Source organism: Schistocerca cancellata, chromosome 6 (genome assembly GCF_023864275.1).
Source record: "Schistocerca cancellata isolate TAMUIC-IGC-003103 chromosome 6, iqSchCanc2.1, whole genome shotgun sequence".
NCBI lineage: Eukaryota > Metazoa > Arthropoda > Insecta > Orthoptera > Acrididae > Schistocerca > Schistocerca cancellata.
Window position 1 is genome coordinate 513933210 of NC_064631.1, and position 19063 is coordinate 513952272.

At 43.7% G+C, this 19063-nt stretch overlaps 1 protein-coding gene across 6 annotated transcripts in view; it reads left to right on the forward strand.

The window, feature by feature from the left end:
• LOC126088514 (membralin) overlaps positions 1-19063 on the forward strand; it is a 551852-nt gene that overhangs the window by 249914 nt on the left and 282875 nt on the right. For 5 of the 6 annotated variants that reach the window (XM_049906661.1, XM_049906663.1, XM_049906665.1 and 2 more), the window contains one exon: positions 12760-12843. The exons of the other annotated variant lie outside the window; for it this stretch is intronic. In XM_049906661.1, coding sequence (XP_049762618.1) covers positions 12760-12843 — 84 coding nt within the window. The remainder of the gene's footprint in view (positions 1-12759; positions 12844-19063) is intronic. 6 annotated transcript variants of the gene reach the window in all.

A 19063-nucleotide genomic window follows, 5' to 3' on the forward strand; every position in this document is an offset into this window, starting at 1 on the left:
TAGTATCTCCATATTGTGCGGTGAATAAATTTTACTGAGAATTGACACTACTATTCTTCTGGTTGGTTTCATTGTTATAGCAATTACTTACATGGAATAGATATTAAAAATTATTTGTGAGGGTTCCAGCCATGTTGGATCATATTATTCCGCAACAGTGGAGATGTGAGAAACTGGCGATAGAGGTAATGTATCTGTTGAAGCTCCTCGCGCTTCACAGCTACAATACTTATTAGTTTTTTTAACTTTATTATTTGTTGTTCATAAAATGGCAGGTATTCTTTCCTGTAATCGACAGTACGATCAACGGTGCCGTATAAGACTTTTATAGTTTGTGACGGTTGATAACAATTCTAAGACTTTAAATGTATAAAATTTAAAGTTTTTAGGGTTGTTGACGTTCGTTGCGTAACAGATGTCACAGGTGCACCGTTTCGCCAGTAGGAGTTATTGAAACGTTAGGCTGTGCACTTCGCTTAAGGCAACGTTCACAGTTTTGACTGCTTCGTATGCAACGCATTGACACTGGAATTTGATTTGCAACACGATTTAACATTGCTGCTAAGAAGGGTTAGTTTTCATTACTGCTAGCAGTGCCCACGTCTCAGGGTAAACAATTACATTATTGATCGAACAGTCCACGGGTATGCTGCCGGTTCGTAGTGTCCAACGGGCACAATATTTCGGCGATCAGACATGTCGCCATCGTCAGGTGCGCTGACGAACTGAGCTCCTGAAGGCGGGCGGCCGATTTAAAGGTTCGTCATCTGGCCCCATGGTAGGGACAAGCTCCAGGATTTCCTTAGACACCTAAACTCCATACATCGAAACATCAAATTCACTATGGAGACCGAAGCAGAAGGAAGATTATCATTCCTGCACCTCATGGTCAAGAGAAGAGCTGATGGTAGCCTGAGCCACGGTGTGTACAGGAAGCAAACGCACACTGACCTGTACCTGCATGCAGACAGCTGCCACCACCCTTCTCAGAGGAATGGAGTACTAAACACACTAGTACACAGGGCGCGCAGCATCTCAGACGCGGAGAATCTGCCCCAGGAATTGGAACACCTCAAAACCGTGTTCCGAAAAAAACGGATACTCGGAACGGCAGATTAGACGCGCTCTCCGTCCCACCACCACAGCACAACCTGTGGAGACGGATGAAGTCACGGAAGAAGAGGTAGCCACTGCCTTTATTTCGTAAAATGGCGCACTATCGGGGAAAATCGGCCGTATATTAAAGAAACACCGAGTTAAAACCGTCTTTTGCCCCCCCAATAAAACACTGGCATTACTGGGAAGTGTGAAAGATGACCTCTGTTTGAGGAAGGCCGGCATATACCAAATTCCCTGTGAGTGTTGGAAGACTTATATCGGACAAACAGTACGCACCATCGAAGATCGTTGCCGAGAACATCAAAGGCACACTCGACTGAAATATCAAAATCAGTCGGCGGTAGCAGAGCACTGTTTGTCCGAGAAACACGAGATGGATTATTAGCGTACCAGACCTCTAAATGTTGGGACAGCGTTATAAGGGAGGCTATCGAAATTCGCACCAGGGAAGATATTATCAACCGCGATTGCGGCTACAATCTCAGCAAGGCTTGGGACCCGTCATTGAATGCAGTTACGAAGACTGTCAGCAAGAAGTACGAACTGGCGACCAGGGCAGACGTAGCAAGCACATCGACGCTACGACAGAGTCTGACGCCCACGTCTTCGCGATCGCCGGCGCGCGGGCGCGGACGGTGAAGACAGTGGCCCGCGGGGGGAGGGGATTTAAATCGGCCGCCCGCCTTCAGGAGCTCAGTTCGTCAGCGCACCTGACGATGGCGACATGTCTGATCGCCGAAATAGTGTGCTCGTTGGACACTATGAACCGGCAGTATACCCGTGGATTGTTCGAGCAACAAATACGCCGGGAGAAACTGAAGAATCACAATTACATTGTTTTTATGTTGCATTGTGTTCGTGAAAGATTCTACCAATACTTAAAGGTACATGGTGGCTGATTACAGTTCAACCGAGTTATCTAACTTGGACCTCATTTATAGGAAAGTAAACTGCAAGATTCGAGCTCCAAGACGCTTTTGCAACATTTGAACATCAAGACGCTTTTGAAAAACTTCAACATCAAAATGCTTTTGTGCAGAACGAATTCCGGGTAGCAGATTACCAAACCATGTCACATTTCAAAGACTTGATGGTCGGCTTCCTGTAACAATATAGCTTAGACCAGAGCAACGGAATGCTGGTAGACCTAGCAGTCTGATAATTAGAAGAAGATATGTTCTTTATTTCGCCGAGATATGTCGCGCAGTTTCAAAATCCGAAGTTCGCAATCAGTATTTCGATATCTTTGCGCTCGGCAGGAGGACGAATAAGTGAGCTGTCGCAAGCACGATGTGTGTCGCACATGATACCACAAGCCAGAAAAAGTTCAGCTGCCTATGTGAACGTGAGAAAAAAAAAAGACAGAGGTGTCATGATACCTCGGGCTGAAGAGCGCGTGGTAGTGTCTGTGGATAATTTACGGCTCCAGTGGCCGACTTGTACCGTCCTGACGTGCCACTGATAGGCGTCCTCCCTGGCCACCGTAAATCGCCAGAGCCTGCTGTGACGCCGTGACGGAGATTCTTAAGTTCAGTCGCTGTGCACTCTATCAAAGCCGGAAGTGGGCTGTAGACGCACTTCGTGTCTCGAATTAACACAATTTTTTCAAGACTATTGGACAGCGAAATTTGTTCGTGACTTCTGTCGAGATGCCTTTGCTAGGCAACTGCCTAACAGACGCTGGTTCACACACACAGTCAGGCGTCGCACTACACAGGACGCTCGTTCTGATCGTAATCACACGAGTACGCCGCTTCATACACGACAGTAAAGTTGCGTTTTTCCAACAGATAGTGTATTTTTTTTCTTCCGTGTCTCATTGTAAGCCTGTTGAGACTAGTCAAGGATCTGATTTCACCACAACTCGAGACTCCGCATGAAGTCAGAATTTGAAACTCCAGGAAAGGTAATACGATCCGCAGAAAATCACTGCGCATTAATACAGTAATGTCTGTCTCCGACAATTTATAGTATGGAGACAAAATATATACACTGATTTGTGAGTGATTCTGTCATCAGGAAGTCGCCCTATCCCTCGTCCTTACCGTTCAACTCTAGCGCAGCGGTGATCAAAGCAGCGTTTCAGAAACGTTCCGCCCATGGAACTTACCAAAACTGATCTTTTCTATTCTTCCTCAATGAAGTATACGTCTCGTTACTTGATTTACTTAGAGACGTCTCAAATTAAAAAAAAAAAAAGTTTCTTCTCCGCACAAATTATACCGCAGTAATTCTGAGAAAATAAGTGAAATTGAGAAAATACTCCTCAGTACTGTTTTAATTTTATTTCGCCTTATGGAATGTAATTTTCTTTTGGTCGTTACTGACAAAGGGAGACCACGGCATTGGGATTATGGATTTACTTCAAACTTTGTGAACCTTTAGTAGGTCATTAAAACAACATAACGTGCAAGTAGTAAGTTGCACTATTCTGGTAATTCCGAGAAAATCGCAAGAGAACATTTACGCGTCTGTTATGTAACTGATGTATCTGTGCGTAGGTGCCGGACGTTAGCGCTAATGGTGGTGAAGTGGTTAGCGTTCGAGCTACGGGAGACGAAGGTGTATGAGGCGACGATTCGACTCCCGCTCAGACCTTCATTTTTGTAGCACAAGTGTAAATTCTGTGACATTCAAAAAATTTGCACTTACAGTATTCGTTATTGCTACATGTACAACGTCACATCACTACGCAGGTTAACTGCCAAATGGGGCCTGCCTCTACAACTCGAAGCGTCGAGATGCAAAGTAGTTTCGCGTAGCTTACCAAATTGCATGTGTAAGGGATATCGCAAATCACGACAGATATGCATTTTCAGGAGAACTGTATGCGTTTCTTCATTTACTTGTCGATAGTTATAAATATGTTTGTTCTAATAACTAAATTTAATTAAAAGTGGTAAGTAGCCAAATAACAGGAAATTCACTAAAACTTATTGCAAATACAGGTGTTTATTTTTAGTTACATTATCTCTCAAATATCGTGTAAATTAAATAATATGACCAGTAATGAAAAATATATGGATTAAAAATTTAGTTATAGCAGGAGTCGAACCTTCGCCTCATACCCGTTCGTCTTACGAAGCTCGACCGCTGACCACGAACTCTTTTTAACATCAGGTACCTACTCACAGGCACATCCGTTATACTCTTACAATAGACGCGTGAAACTTCTCTTGCGATTTTCTCGGAAGTGCCAGAGTAGTGCACCTTACTACTTGCACGTAATGTTGTTTTAGTGGCCTACTAAAGGTGTACAAAGTCTGAAGTAAATATGTGACCCCAAACGTCGTGGCCTCCCCTTGTAAGAATCACAGTGGTTGAGCACAAAATAATCTCCAGAAGCAAACTTCGTTGACAAAAATAATAAAACAGCTTCAGGGATACTGAGAACCTTCTTTATGAGTTGAATCTGTTCTCTCCTTCCGCCTTGCCCATGTACTGCGCAACAAAGAATTATAATTATTAACAAAGGATGAGAAAAATCAAGAAGTTTCTTTCTTCTTTTCCTTCCTTTGCATAAATTTAACTGCGTCTCGCGCAGCTGGCTATGTATTGATATTTTCATATGCCATTAGCTTGGAGGTGGTGGCATGACGTTCTCTATTAATATGCGAACATTCGCATGTGTTAGATGGGTTATCTCAAACTTTTAATGGCTAATGCAGGTGCAAAACATGGTTCTGTCGACTTATTGCAGCAATATGCGCTAGACGTTACGCAGTACTACATAAATAACTTTGATTTTTTGGCTTCGTCAAACATATTTTGGGAATCTGTGTGTTAAACAAATCCCATCATCGATATCACTTGTTTGCTAACGTAAATAAGAGTCAACAAACTGCGACGTAAGTGACTCAGATAATCATATCATTCTCCCTCCCCCCTCTCCGTCTCCCCATCACCCCTCTGTGACACGCGCACACGCACCCTTGTGCGTCGTGTTCTGGTGCAGGACATGTTACGTAACCTGTCCTAGTTAATGAAAATTTCGCCGATACCGTCAATTTTCTTCGCAGCAGGTTTTTTTTTTTTTTTTTTTTTTTTTTTTTTTTTTTTTTTTTTTTTTTTTTTTTTTTTTTTTTTTGTGGTACGTAGAGCGCAAGAAATTGTCGACCGCTGTTAACTGAGAGAGACTACTTTTTTAAAAAGTATTGCAGTACTTCATGCTTCACATACCATTAAATTGTACGTCGTAGCAATGTTCTCTCTCTCGCTTTTTCTTTATTTCTTTTTCTTCAGAAGACAGATACGAGCAACTGGAGAGTGTATACATTTTGATATGTCGAATGTAAAGGGATTGTGTTCGACCAATGAAAAAACGATTTTTAGAGCATGAGGACTGCATTCGATTGAAGAATCATCGTAGTAGTAATCAGAGTAGCTTTCTTTATATTGTATTGCGGTATGTGAAAATATTTCTTCAGAAAACTTTGTACGTCAAACAAATGAGGACAGTGAAGCATGTCAGTTGCGCTCGCGCAACGGCATGTTTCCAAAATGTAACTCCTGCTAGAGAATTCAGAACATGATTCGTTGCATGTTTGGGTAGAACGTACAGGTAAAGAGCGTGATCTGCTGCTGTCAGTGTGGCCGTAGCTGATTTACCGGCAATCGTATGCGTGTGAGCTGTAGAACTAACAAAATGGCTCTGAGCACTATGGGACTTAACTTCTGAGGTCATCAGTCCCCTAGAACTTAGAACTACTTAAACGTAACTAACCTAAGGACACCACACACATCCATGCCCGAGGCAGGATTCGAACCTGGGACCGTAGCGATCGCGCGGTTCCAGACTGTAGCGCCTAGAACCGCTCGACCACCTCGGCCGGCTGTAGAACTAACAACTAGCACGACAGTGGACGAGTACTTGGAGGAAATGTATCAAGTACCCGAAGAAGTTTATTATTTATACCGCTGTCCCACATTAAGATGGTTCAGAGGGTATCAGAAGAATTCGAAGACAACTGGATGCGCACATGAATATTCTCCGTAGATTACTGAAAACGTTGCTTCAGTAGAGGTAAACTAGTAGCGATAGACTGATGTGTGCATCTTTCTACCAAACATAAGCGTTCTTGAGTCTGCATGTATAAACATATCACACTATTCTGAAAGAGCAGTCATCATAGATCTCGAGTGTATCATGTAGTACCTCGCACCACCAAGAAAATCCCCTATCCTCCACGCAAGAAAAAAAGAAAAGTTACAAGTGATGCATATAAATGAACAGCGACGAAAGTCCGACAGCCCTCTGATCCAGTCGGAAAATTATGTATTTGATAATGAGAACGCACTTCTAGGAGACCAAAAATATCAATCTGTGATGTAGAAAATATTGGTTTCTTTATTTACGCTAACGACATCGTTGACACTCGTTGTGAGACGATTGTCTTAGGGGAGTGGTACGCAGAAAACTGACACAGAGTGACCGTTCTGTAATTAAGTCACAGTGCTAGCTCACCGTTCAAAGTTCTGCTGACTGTGTAAGATATAGCAGTCTTCAAAGATCTCCCTTGTAGCCTGGATAGTGCATCATTTCCACAGGTGAAGTCTCGAATGGGTAAATGCTGTATACGTTGCCGTCAGAGCGCTACTATCGGTGCGGGAGACGGTCACCACAGGTGTGATTCAGGGATCACAGACTGTGTGCTGAAATGTGCTACGTCTGTTTCTTTAAAGTGCTCTGCAAAGGTTATATTTTATTATCCATTCATTCTTGACGGAAGGGAAGAATGAATGTCTGTTTGCGTTATTGTACACGGTGACAGTTATTGAACTACATGAAAAACACGCAAATAAATTACAAACTACGGCGTGTACACACTTGATTCAACATATAAACATCACTACAGATATTCCGATTTAGATTATGACATCTTCGATATGCGTGCCATCATTGGCGATAAGTGGCGCAGACCAATAGCGAAATTCTGCTTGACCCGCTGAAGATTCGAAACATCGATGCTGTCGATGACCTCCTGAACGGCTTTTTTTAGCTCAGCAATGGTTTTGGGGTTACTGCCGTCTACCTTGTCTCTTATAGAGCCCCACAAAACGGAGTCCGATGTGTCCAGATCCGGAGGGTACCCCACAGCCAGAATGCTGTTTCCAAAGTGCTCCTCCAGGACATAAAACACTCTCCTGCTTCGATGGGGTCGAGCTCCGCCTTGCATGAACCACATCTTGTCGAAATGAGGGGTCAGTTTGGATAATTGGAATGAAATCATCTTCCAAAACCTACATGTTCGGTAGTCACCGTGCCATCAAGGAATATCGCACCGATTATTCCGTGACTCCACACTGCACATCACCCAAGTCACCCGTTGAGGGTGAAGAGACTTCTCGATCGCGAAATGCGAATACTCAGTCTCCCAAATTTTGCTCATTGACGAATGCATCCAAATGAAAGTGGGCTTCGTCGCTAAACCAAACCATACTCATGCCCATCATGCCCCGCGGCCAACCGTGCGGTTTGAACGTCGTAACGCAAACCATTCAGAAGTTATGATGTTTTTATTTCATATAGTCCAGTAACTGTCACCCTGTATCATCACCGTCCCAACATGTCCGATATGTGGGAAATTTAATAATTGTCGTCTACGTTCCGCCGTGATAGAACACTCTTGAAGTATGTTTAATGAGATATCACCTTGTGCAGTTTTTGCAGCTTTTCTGCTACACCCTCCATCAGTCATGCAAGCACAAGCTGTTCTTTTTCTTACATGCAATCGATGTTGTCTGTTCGTTCAACTTGATATCTCTCTCTCTCTCTCTCTCTCTCTCTCTCTCTCTCTCTCTCTCTCTCAAATGGTTCAAATGGCTCTGAGCACTATGGGACTTAACATCTATGGTCATCAGTCCCCTAGAACTTAGAACTACTTAAACTTAACTAACCTAAGGACATCACACAACACCCAGTCATCACGAGGCAGGGAGAATCCTTGACCCCGCCGGGAATCGAACCCGGGAACCCGGGCGTGGGAAGCAAGAACGCTACCGCACGATCTCTCTCTCTCTCTCTCTCTCTCTCTCTCTCTCTCACACACACACACACACACACACAGAGAGAGAGAGAGAGAGAGAGAGAGAGAGAGAGAGAGAGAGATAGTCTACGAATATTTCATCATTGAATTACAGTCTGATGCCGATGGCTTCGCTCAACAACAGAGCCAATGTAATCGGTCCACTCTGTATGTCTGTGCATTGCTGTTCGTAGGTACAGTTGTATTAGGTATGTCTTGCAGTTGTGACTTTTCGGCCGGCCGGTGTGGCCGTGCGGTTCTAGGTGCTTCAGTCTGGAACCGCGTGACCGCTACGGTCGCAGGTTCGAATCCTGCCTCGGGCATGGATATGTGTGATGTCCTTAGGTTAGTTAGGTTTAAGTAGTTCTAAGTTCCAGGGGACTGATGACCACAGAAGTTAAGTCCCATAGTGCTCAGAGCCATTTGAACCATTTGTGACTTTTCCAGCAGCCACAGATGATTGATTTTTTTTACTATTCGTGATGTAATCCCTGTTAAGAGGCAATTGCCGGTCTTTGCTGTGGAATGATAATTTAATCTGCTGCCACTGGATGCTAATATTTCTATTAAATACCGTATCCTGATCCGTATCCGTGTCATCCATTTTGGCGTTAGTTCTATAACACTGCCTTATGCCTGAAATTTTGGGTGATTTGCGAAGAATGACGCACTGTCCGTGGAGATTAACTGACTATATTTGTTCTTTAAAATTTTCGTACTGGCGAAGTAGGATCACGTAACTGCTTCAACTCCTCTTCTTTCCTCGTTGTTAGTTTCTATTTTTTCAGTGCTCCCTCATTTTCTCCCCATGTTGTCTTTTCCTTTCTTCTGTCAATGTTGTTCCCGATTTCTTATTTCATCTGTTTTGAAGGCCTTCTAAAGTTAGCACTTTTTTCTTAAAAATGTTTCATTTTGTTAAAAATGTTTCATTTTCTCACTTCCTATTTTTTGATGTTATTTCTTTCTAGTTCTTTCTCTATTTCTGCAGTCCATGCTAATGTCGATTTATTCTTCTAGAAATAAAGGAACATTTGTTCCGTTAGCCTGTTGTCATTCATTCGGTAGAGGTTTCCAAAAAAGATTAATCTTCGGTTAGCTATTACTTCTGATATTTTCTCTATATATTTTGTAGATCTCCTCATTACCCAGCCATCTATAGTTTGTATTGCAGCCATTACTTTCTAATAATTCTTCTTACAGGTACCTCTATTCTGTTTAGCTTATAGCTCACGTTTAGGCACCTGCATCCATATAGACATTCTGGTTGTACTACTGTGATATGATGTTTCTGTTTAGTTTTTGTAGAAATGCGTTTCTTGTTGTAAATGTTCGTTGTCAAACCATTTGGTCTTTCCATTTTGTTAAGTCTTACATCTGTTGTAAATTTTTCTAGTCCACATTATGATCTCACTTTTTTTTGTATTTTGTACGACAAAATCGCAAGAGCGTTTCACAATACTGTAACCGGTTTCGTCCAGCTAGTGTTTATTTTCAGTATAGTTGACAATGTCGCGGGAACGTTATTGGTCGACCACAATATTATTGCACCTGGGATTGAGGACGCTTTGATCGCTTTATCACGATTCAGCTTGTAATCGGTGTTGATAATATAATGTACACTTGATCTGAAAGCATTGACAGTGCGATGCATTTTCCTTAGTCAAAACTTTACTTTTTTGCTGTAACATCATTGAATGTTTTTGATAACGGCGAAGTGCAGTAACTCCGTGTTTGAGTAATATTAGTAGAATACGATATCATTGCACTTGTCCGTTATCGAAAATAGGCGATGATACAGTAAACAAGTAAAGTCTTCACTAAGAAAAATTAATTGCATTGTCAATGCTTTCAGATCAAGTATGCATTATACTATCAACACCGATTACGAACTGACTTGCGATAAGGCGACCGAAGCGTTTTTAATCCCTGGTGCAATAATATTGTGGTCGACTAATACACTATTACGTGACGGTCCGGCCCGAGCGTAAACAATCAAGACCTTAGATAGTCCCAGGAATGAGAGAGCGTTATAGGTAGCAAGCCCCGCTTTCCTCTTACAAGGCTGGCGGTATACAACTGTGTTCTGCGCTTTTGCGAAAGCGGAACTGACATATGGCCGCAGGGATCAACGATCCCTTCTGGTGTTCAGAAAGTCGTACACGAACCACATAATGTGTCAGGATTAGCCTCTTGACTCCTTTCAGAGTAAGAAAGGAAAACAACGAGCAACGCACAACCCAAAGCAACGCTGAGTCGCGTAACACTTGCTAACGGCAAGCACTATGGGACTTAAGATCTGAGGTCATCAGTCCCCTAGAACTTAGAACTACTTAAACCTAACTAACCTAAGGACATCACACACATCCATGCCCGAGGCAGGATTCGAACCTGCGACCGTAGCAGCCGCGTGGTTCCGGACTGAAGCGCCTAGAACCGCTCGACCACAGTGGCCGGCCTGTTGAGGTTTACATTGTCTTAAACGACGTAGTCCAGTCCCGATCTCTGCTGGTGTCTTACGCAACTGTAGTTCAAAATGCTCCTACCTAAAACTGCCGCGTGAAGGTGTCCACGTAATACCAAGTGCACAATGTATTCACAGCCTGAGGTTGACCACCATTTAAGGCGTTGTGAAATGTTCATGTGATTGTGTCATAAAAAGAAAAAAAAAACATAAGAAAGGTGGTATTTGCTACAGAAAGAGTCGAGATAAGGCAGTGTAGTTCTGTAAGTCATTTCTACTGGTTTGTGTACATGGATATTAATCGCGATCGTTTTCCAGTCACTGGAAACCGTTCTCAGCGAAAGCGATCCGCGATGAATTGTAATTAAGCGTGGGGATAATTTACTAGGAAATTCCGTAGAAAATGTCGCAGACTGTGACAGTCCTGGGGCCTAAGCCTGCCCTGTCCCAAAAGAATGTTGCTCATGCTGGAGGCGATGCTCTCGACATTCAGGAGGAACGGGACGAATTGAATGTGTTAATTCTGTGGACTGGGCGAGTGTGGGCCAGAAAGGGAAAGGCGGTACAGTGGCGCTTGTGGGAAACGTGTTGTGTGGGGGCGGCGGCAGGAGGAGTCGGGAGGCCAGCGTGGTGGCCTACGGCGCGGCGTCGCTATGAAATATTCATGGCCCCGGGGATGGCTTGGGCCGGACTATAAGGTGAGCGCCACCCCCTTAAGAACATGAGATGGGATTTCTGTTTCAGCTCTGCAGGCGCGCCGCGCTACGCCTTCTGCTCTCTCTCGCCCTCTCCCTCCCTCGCTCCTTCCCTCTCTCTCTCTCCCTCTCTCTCTCTCTCTCTCTCTCTCTCTCCTCCTCCTCCTCCTCCTCCTCCTCCTCCTCTCTCCTTCTTTCACTCAGCTTCTTGCGACGGAAATCTTTCCCGACACGCCTCACACGGAAATTTCACATCTCTTTCTTAAGACCGGCGATTTAATCCCCAGTGTAACATTAATCGTTTGATTTGACAGTAATGACCATAATAATTTCCATAAGAACTGAATGGTGGACTATTCTTGGTTTCCGAACTGTTTAGGCCATTATTGAAAAAGCAATCAGGAGGCAATTTCGGGACAAAGAATTGGATACATTGGTCATCCTGATGTAGGTTTTCCTTGGTTTTCATAATCCACTGCATGTGAATGCTGGAAAGGCAGCTTAGTCAATTTGTGGCTCTTTCCTCCCAAATCCTCACTGAACTGAGATAGTTTACCAACTGTAATGATGTCGACGAAATGGTGGAGTCTTCCTGCTGCCGTTCTGCCTGTAAAGTGCCCCATTTTACATGTGTATCTTGTCGATGCATCTCCATCAGTAACCAATTCTCACTGTGACGTGGAAGCCCTACACCTCTCCGCGTATGATAGAAATGAAACCATTACTGTAATTCAACTGAAGTAAGAATGATTTGGGAATGAGAGGGAGAAACTATTTGATAGGAATCAGGGATGCTTTCCCATAGCTATGCTTTCCAGAATAAACAGTAAAATGTAAGGTTCATAATTTCACGTGGCTCTAGTTTAATTTTTATTTTCCATTCTGGCCGATGACGGAAAAGAGAGAGACGTACATAATAAGAGATCCGCTTCTGTTTTTCACGGATGTTCTGAAAAACACTTTGCACTCTGTGACTACTTGACGTTTGTGATTGTGGAATGATTCCACTGCTCAGTATCTGTGCTAGAGCCTCGCAGCTTCCCACACAAACTTGGATCTATGGCACTTCTTATGCTGACTAATATTTTATACTGTGAAGGTTTCTAGTATTCAGAGCTGTTTTTATTTATTTATTTATTTATTTTTATTCCCGCTCTTGCTGATTGCCACGTAACATTCGGTAGAGTTTCCTTTCTGTAGTTTCGTTGGGAATTTTTCCACTTCCATACACTTATTAACTTCCCCGTTTGTTTACGTCTGTGTCCCACAATGCATTTTATTCCAGTCATTAGTCACATAAGATCCCTCAAGACTCGGATAGTGCCCTTCGCGTCCAGGGTTCTCTCAGCCGCCTCATTCTGGTTACGGAACTTGGCCCTTTCTTCCCCGCCATTTTTACTCTTTTTGCCTGTCAATTGGTTCCGCCCTCCGTGACGCCTGTTGACGCTGTCTGTTTCAGTGGACGTGCTGCAGATGCTGGAGTTCAACGTGACCATCACGTTCCCCGCCGCGCCGCTCCTCACCGTTATTCTCGCTCTCGTCGGTAAGTTCTTTCCGGGCTCTCCGTTCTCTTCGCTTCCGTTGACGCTGCGCGGGGTGACGGCTGCTTTCTTCTTCTCGCACTACTGGCGCTCGGCTACACTATTTTTTACCCTATTTGAGAGTAACGAGCGTATGTTTCTTGTAGCCTGTTTTCCAATTTCTGAGATGATTTGTGGATACCTTGTTGTGATTCGTTTCAGCGACAACAGTGAGGCGTGCAACGTGACCAACTTATTTTCTGTTTGGTCCACGGGATTCGTCGTACGGATTAAGCACGTGGCTGGTGGTGCAGACTCTGTGGTCTCAGGTGGTTTTAAGCGCTCGTTTACAGTGATTGGATGGAGAGTCTTCTGCTATCGGTTGCTTAGCCCAGGACATTTCCTACGTCCCATAACCTGTGTTTGCCCCTCTGTGAATCAGTCTTTATAGGACAGAACGTAATCAGCTCCTCTTGGCCTTCACTACTCTCCCTTAAAAAATCAGACCACGTGCCTTGACTGACTAGGGAGAACAAGCGTTTGGATGTGCTGTGCTCAGTACAGAAATCTTTAATTTAAAAGAAAATCCAATGAAATACAACATACAAAATTGTTAAGACTTTCGTGGCCACTCGTTGACAAAACTGCCTGTTGGCTTCTGCCTCGGGTTCTTCGGCCGAGGTTCGTCTGATGATTTTCTGACGTTTCTCCAGCACGAGTGGCTGGCATCAAAGTTTCACCCTCCAATCCACCACTACCAATGGAGGCTGAAACTTGGACAATGACAGCCACTCGTGCTGGCGAAACGTCAGAAAAATCATCAGACGAACGTCGGCCGAAGAACCCTAGACAGAAGGCAATAAGCAGTTTGTAAAATACAACATAGTTTGAAATTACTAACTCTAGCTACTCACGAAACCAGTAATCGTTAAAAAGTGAACTCTGTTTTGTTTGAAGTCTAAGATAGTAAATCAGATATCTACGTCTTCTATATAATTTAACTAGCATTACATATTGTTTCCTCTCTCTTATTCATAAACACACGTTTTTCGTAGCTACTCGAAATCAATTTGAGGGAATACCGGAATGACTGTTTAGTCCTCCGCCCCTATCTTCTACTACTACCCATACTGCGCTGCGCGAGATGAAGCATTTCAAACATACTTGACTTACTGGGTTCTGATACATCTAGCTTCACTGACGTTACTGTGCACAAATGTCGACTGCGTAATCGAAGTGATTAGGTTCCGACTGAGATGGCTCACTTACACAGCTAAGGAAAACTCCGTTGGTCGTACTGCATACACTCTCCGTTGTGTTAGAGATCTTCAGAATACGAACTGACTCTTAGGTATGACACACCTGCACAACGAAGAGGCATGAAGTCGGTGCTTGGTATTCGCGATGAGATAATACAATATTACACGACCACCATTTAAATTGATCCTACTAATCTCTGTTTCACTTTATCTTCGCTAACACTGGGAAGAAGTGTCAAATTTCGTGGAATTCACCTATTACTACTGTTTTTCTTGGCGAAACGTACTTGTTAAGGACATAAGGCATGCAAATTGTGTCACTCGTCTCCAATCTCTGACAGTATTCACTAATACGGTCGTCCACAATTATTCATTATTTACTTTTGTGTAGAGTTGATACTTATGGAGGATAGGAGACCGTTTAGGATTGTAGAACGAGCCGACATTTACATTAACAGAGGCAAATAGCTGTGAGAAACTAGTTCTGTAACATCTGTTAACAATTATCGTCGAACTACAGTATTCTGTATGTGCTTACATAAGTAGGTAGTTAACGCAATGAAAATAGGAATCTACAGTACTAAACCGCTGTCAGGGAATCCAGCACTACTTCCAGTATGACCATCTCCAGTATGACCATCTTAGCGGCCTCCTGTGTAACGAAAATTTGATTTCGAATATTCAAGTAACTTTTGACCGTATTTAAAATGCTATCATAACTTACTCATTAGAAATAATCTTACGTATTACAGGTAGGAACGGGGCGTATGTTTGTCTTAGGGCAACGTAACTGATGGCGCTCAAATGCAGTATTTGAGAAAGAGAGCACTCAGAGCACTTAGCAACTTACAACAGATTTTAAGCAGAATTTCAAACCTTTCCAAAACATTTTATTGCGTACGTGCTTAAAGACAAGTATTTAACACATTAACTGATTTGTAATCAGATTTTTGAAGCTGTTTTATATATAGGGGCTCGATTCTTTAAAAAGTTGGGGGTTTGTTGGTAAAGTCTTTATTTTAAAATAAACTTAGCTAAGATACAGCAGACAGTGCGGCCAGTTGTATGAGCTGGTAATTTTTAACGTTCATAGCTGCCGAATTATGACGCTAAACTCATTTTTTTATTAAGTGGAACTGTGGCATTGGAGAGTGTCTTCGAAGAGCACTTCCTGGACATAACTTGTTCGGAAGTTGAAAAAATAGTAACAAGAGTTTACTTGAGTACAAGAGGTACTTTTTTTGTACCGAAGTAGGTTGAGAAATTGGCGGAGTGGTAAAAAAAGTCACGAACTATCATCAGTATATTAACCCTGTTGAAATTTTTGCGTTAAATCAACAAATACAATTCCGAAAGTGCAGATTCGGTGAAGATTACTCGATGCAAATGCAAAGTAGACAGCAGATAGGTGGTGTATGAATACAACGCAACAAGATCGATGCGCGAAGCTACATCTGCTACCACCGTCATACCTTAGCAGAAGCTCTATCAGAGGACCCCAGAAAATTCTGGTCTTACGTAAAACAACTAAGCGGGTCGAATGCTTCTGTCCAGTCACTAACTGACCCGTCTGGTGCGGCAATAGAAGTGAAGTTTCAAATTTTGCGTTTAACAAATTATTCTTGCAGGAGAATCTTACAGACATATCGCCGTTGATCGTCGCACAGACTGTCATAGGGAGGCACCCCTGCCGTAGAGAAGCAACTGAAAGGTTACGTTATGTTCATCTGTACGGCGTCTGTTCTGTCGGACATGTCTGACTGAACATAGACCACACACTGGTATGATTTAGCGGCCGTGATTATCGACAAGGACACTGCATCGACGTATGACGAGATCGGAATTTGGGTCAGTCGGGAATCGTGTCGTGATGACCGAGGTGGTTAAGACAACTGTTCTAGAGAAGCGAAGCATCCGGGATTGAATCCCGGTCCGGTACGGATTTTCAGTCGGCAAAATTTTCCTGAATATTAACCGAAACAGTTGAAAACAGATGAGAGTTGAAAACAAATGTGTCGCCTCCGGATGGAACCCGAATTTGCTTTTACACAGAGTACTCTGGCCCCTTTCTTAGCTTGCATTTATCGCAATTCTCTCGCCCAGCGCAAAGTACCAAACGACTGAAAAAAAAAAAGAACAAGTGACTCCTGTGTGTAGGAAGGGTAAAAGTACGGATTTACAAAATTAGACACATTTCCTTAACATTGGCTTACTGGAGAACTTTTGAACCAGCTCTGATTTCGAATGTAATAAATTTCCTCGAGACGGAAGAGCTTCTGACCACCAATCAGGACGGATTTAGAAAGCATCGCTCGTCCAAAACTCAGCTCGTCTTTTTCTCACATGATGTCCTGCCAACCATGGATGAAGGGCAACAAGCAGATTCCATATCCCTAGAGTTCCGAAAAGCGCTTGACGCGGTGCCCCACTGCAGACAGTTAGCGAAGGTACGAGCATATGGAGTAGGTTGCCAAATATGTGAGTGGCTCGAAGTCTTTTAATTAATAGAACCCAGTAGGTTGTTCTGGACGGCGAGTTTTTGTCAGACAAAAGGGTATCGTCAGGCGTGCCACAGGGAAGTGTCATAGGACCGCTCTTATTCTTCGTATATACATAAATGATTTGACAGATAGGATGAGCAGCAATTTGCGGTTGCTGATGACTCTGTGGTGTCGTCGTTGAGTGACTGTAGGAGGATAGAAGATGACTTAGAAAAAATTTCTACTTGGTGTGATGAATGGCAGTTAGCTCTGATTGTAGAAAAAATGTAAGTTAAAGCAGATGAGTAGCTGTGCTGCTTGACACAGTCACGTGGAAAAAATATCTAGACGTAACGTAGCAAAGCGATGTGAAACGGAACTATTACATAAGTTTGGTCAGTTTCTGTTTATTGGGAGAATACTAGGAAAATGAGATTGATCTGTGAACGAGACCTGTCGAGAATACTAAGGCGACCCATTTTTGAGTACTGTTAGAGTGTTTGGGATCCCCACCAGGTCGTACTAAAGGAAGACATCGAAGCAGTTCAGAGGTGTGCTGCTAGATATGTTACTGGTAGGATCTATCAGCACGCGAGTATTACGGAGATGCTTCGTGAACTTCAATGGGAATCCCTGGAACGAAGATGACATTCTTTTCGCGATGCAACTTTGAGAAAGTCTAGAGAACCGGGATTTGGGATTGACTGCACAACTATTTTGCTCCCGCCAACGTACATTTCGCGTAAGGACCACGCAGACACGATAATAGAAATTAAGGCTCGTTTCTCTCGATCTGTCTGCGAGTGGAACTGGAAAGAAAAAACCAAATTGTGATATGAGGTAACCTCCGCGATGCACCACACACTGGCTTGCGGAGTATGTATTAGGATGGATGTATGGAATGATGACTGCAACGAAAAGAAAACTTTGATACCAGAAACATAGTTTTGGTGAACGGTAGAGAGTAATGAGAAAATAACAAGTATGGAGCAGCACAGATCATAAAGGGCACGATGGTTTGCAAGTATTTAGAGATGGAAAGAAATTGAGGTTTGTAGAGGTTTGTATCTGACCTTTTGAAACACCAACGACAAAAAAGATAGATAAACCTCACACCGGCTTTTATAGACTTTCTATAATTACAGACGAATGTTCGAATTACGGACGAATGTTCGTAAGGACGTTGACGAGTCCAGGACGTCTTGGCCTACTACAAAGCGATAGGGTTGTCAAGGAAAGTGAGTGGAGAACGGCGTGGCCCCCGTGAGGAACATTCCTGGCGGGGATGCACTCGAGTGGCGGTCCCCAGGCGCTCGCCGCAGCCGGTGCGGGGGCGTTGCACGCGGCCTTTACTAATGCACCCAGCCGAGGCGCGCTAAATGTTGCAGGGCCCGCAGCCGCCTCCTTGAGGTGCTCGGATTAGGCCTGCTGAAATATTCAGACGGTCTCGCTCTGCGTACCCCACTACGTCCGCTGTCACCTTTGCTAAACAAAGAACAGCTCGTCTGCCGCACACGAGGCGCCGACGGAGCAAAGCACACGTCCCGTCGGCGCCTTTGACCTTCGTCACAACCTCCAAGATTTACGAGAGCAGTAGTCACAAAGTTTTAATTATCTCCTCGAAAAAATAAAGTTACGTATTTAACGTTTCGTTCACTTCTAGGTTTGTCTTTGCTGTCCGAGATTTTTTTTTTTTTTCAGGTGATAAGAAACACCCTGACTATTCGTTATTGCGTTAGTTTTTCGGGCGATGCGTTTAGAACACCCCCTGCCCACCTCTCTTACTCCTCCCGTTTCCATCTTGCCTCTCAACTACAGTGAAGCGCCAAAGAAAGCGCCCAGGCATGCGTATTCAAATGAAGAGTAAACAGGCAGAATACGGCGCTGCTGTCGGAAACGCCTATGTAAGACAACAAGTGTCTGGCGCAGTTGATAAATCGATTACGGCTGCTACAATGGCAGGTTACCAAGATTTAAGTGAGTTTGAACGTGGTGTTATAGTCGGCTCACGAGCGATGGGTACAGCATCTCCGAGGTAGCGAGGAAATGGGGATTTTCCCATACGACCATTTCACGAGTGTACCGTGAATATCACGAATCCGGTAAAACATCAAATCTACGACAGCGCTACGGGCGGAAAAAGATCCTGCAAGAACGGGACCAACGACACTGAAGAGAATCGTTCAGCGTGATAGGAGTGCAACTCTTCCGCAAATTGCTACATATTTCAGTGCTGGGCCATCAGCAAGTGTCAGCGTGCCAACCATTCAAAGAAACATTCTAGATATGGGCTTTCGGAGCCGAAGGCACAGTCTTTGTACCTTTGGTGACTGCACGACAAAACTTTTAAGACTCGCCTGGGCCCGTCAGCAGCGACATTGGACTGTTGATGTCTGGAAACATGTTGGTTGGTCAGACGAGTCTCGTTTCATATTGTATCGAGCGGATGGACTTGTACGGGTGTGGAGGCAACCTCATGAATCCATGGCCCCTGCATGTCAGCA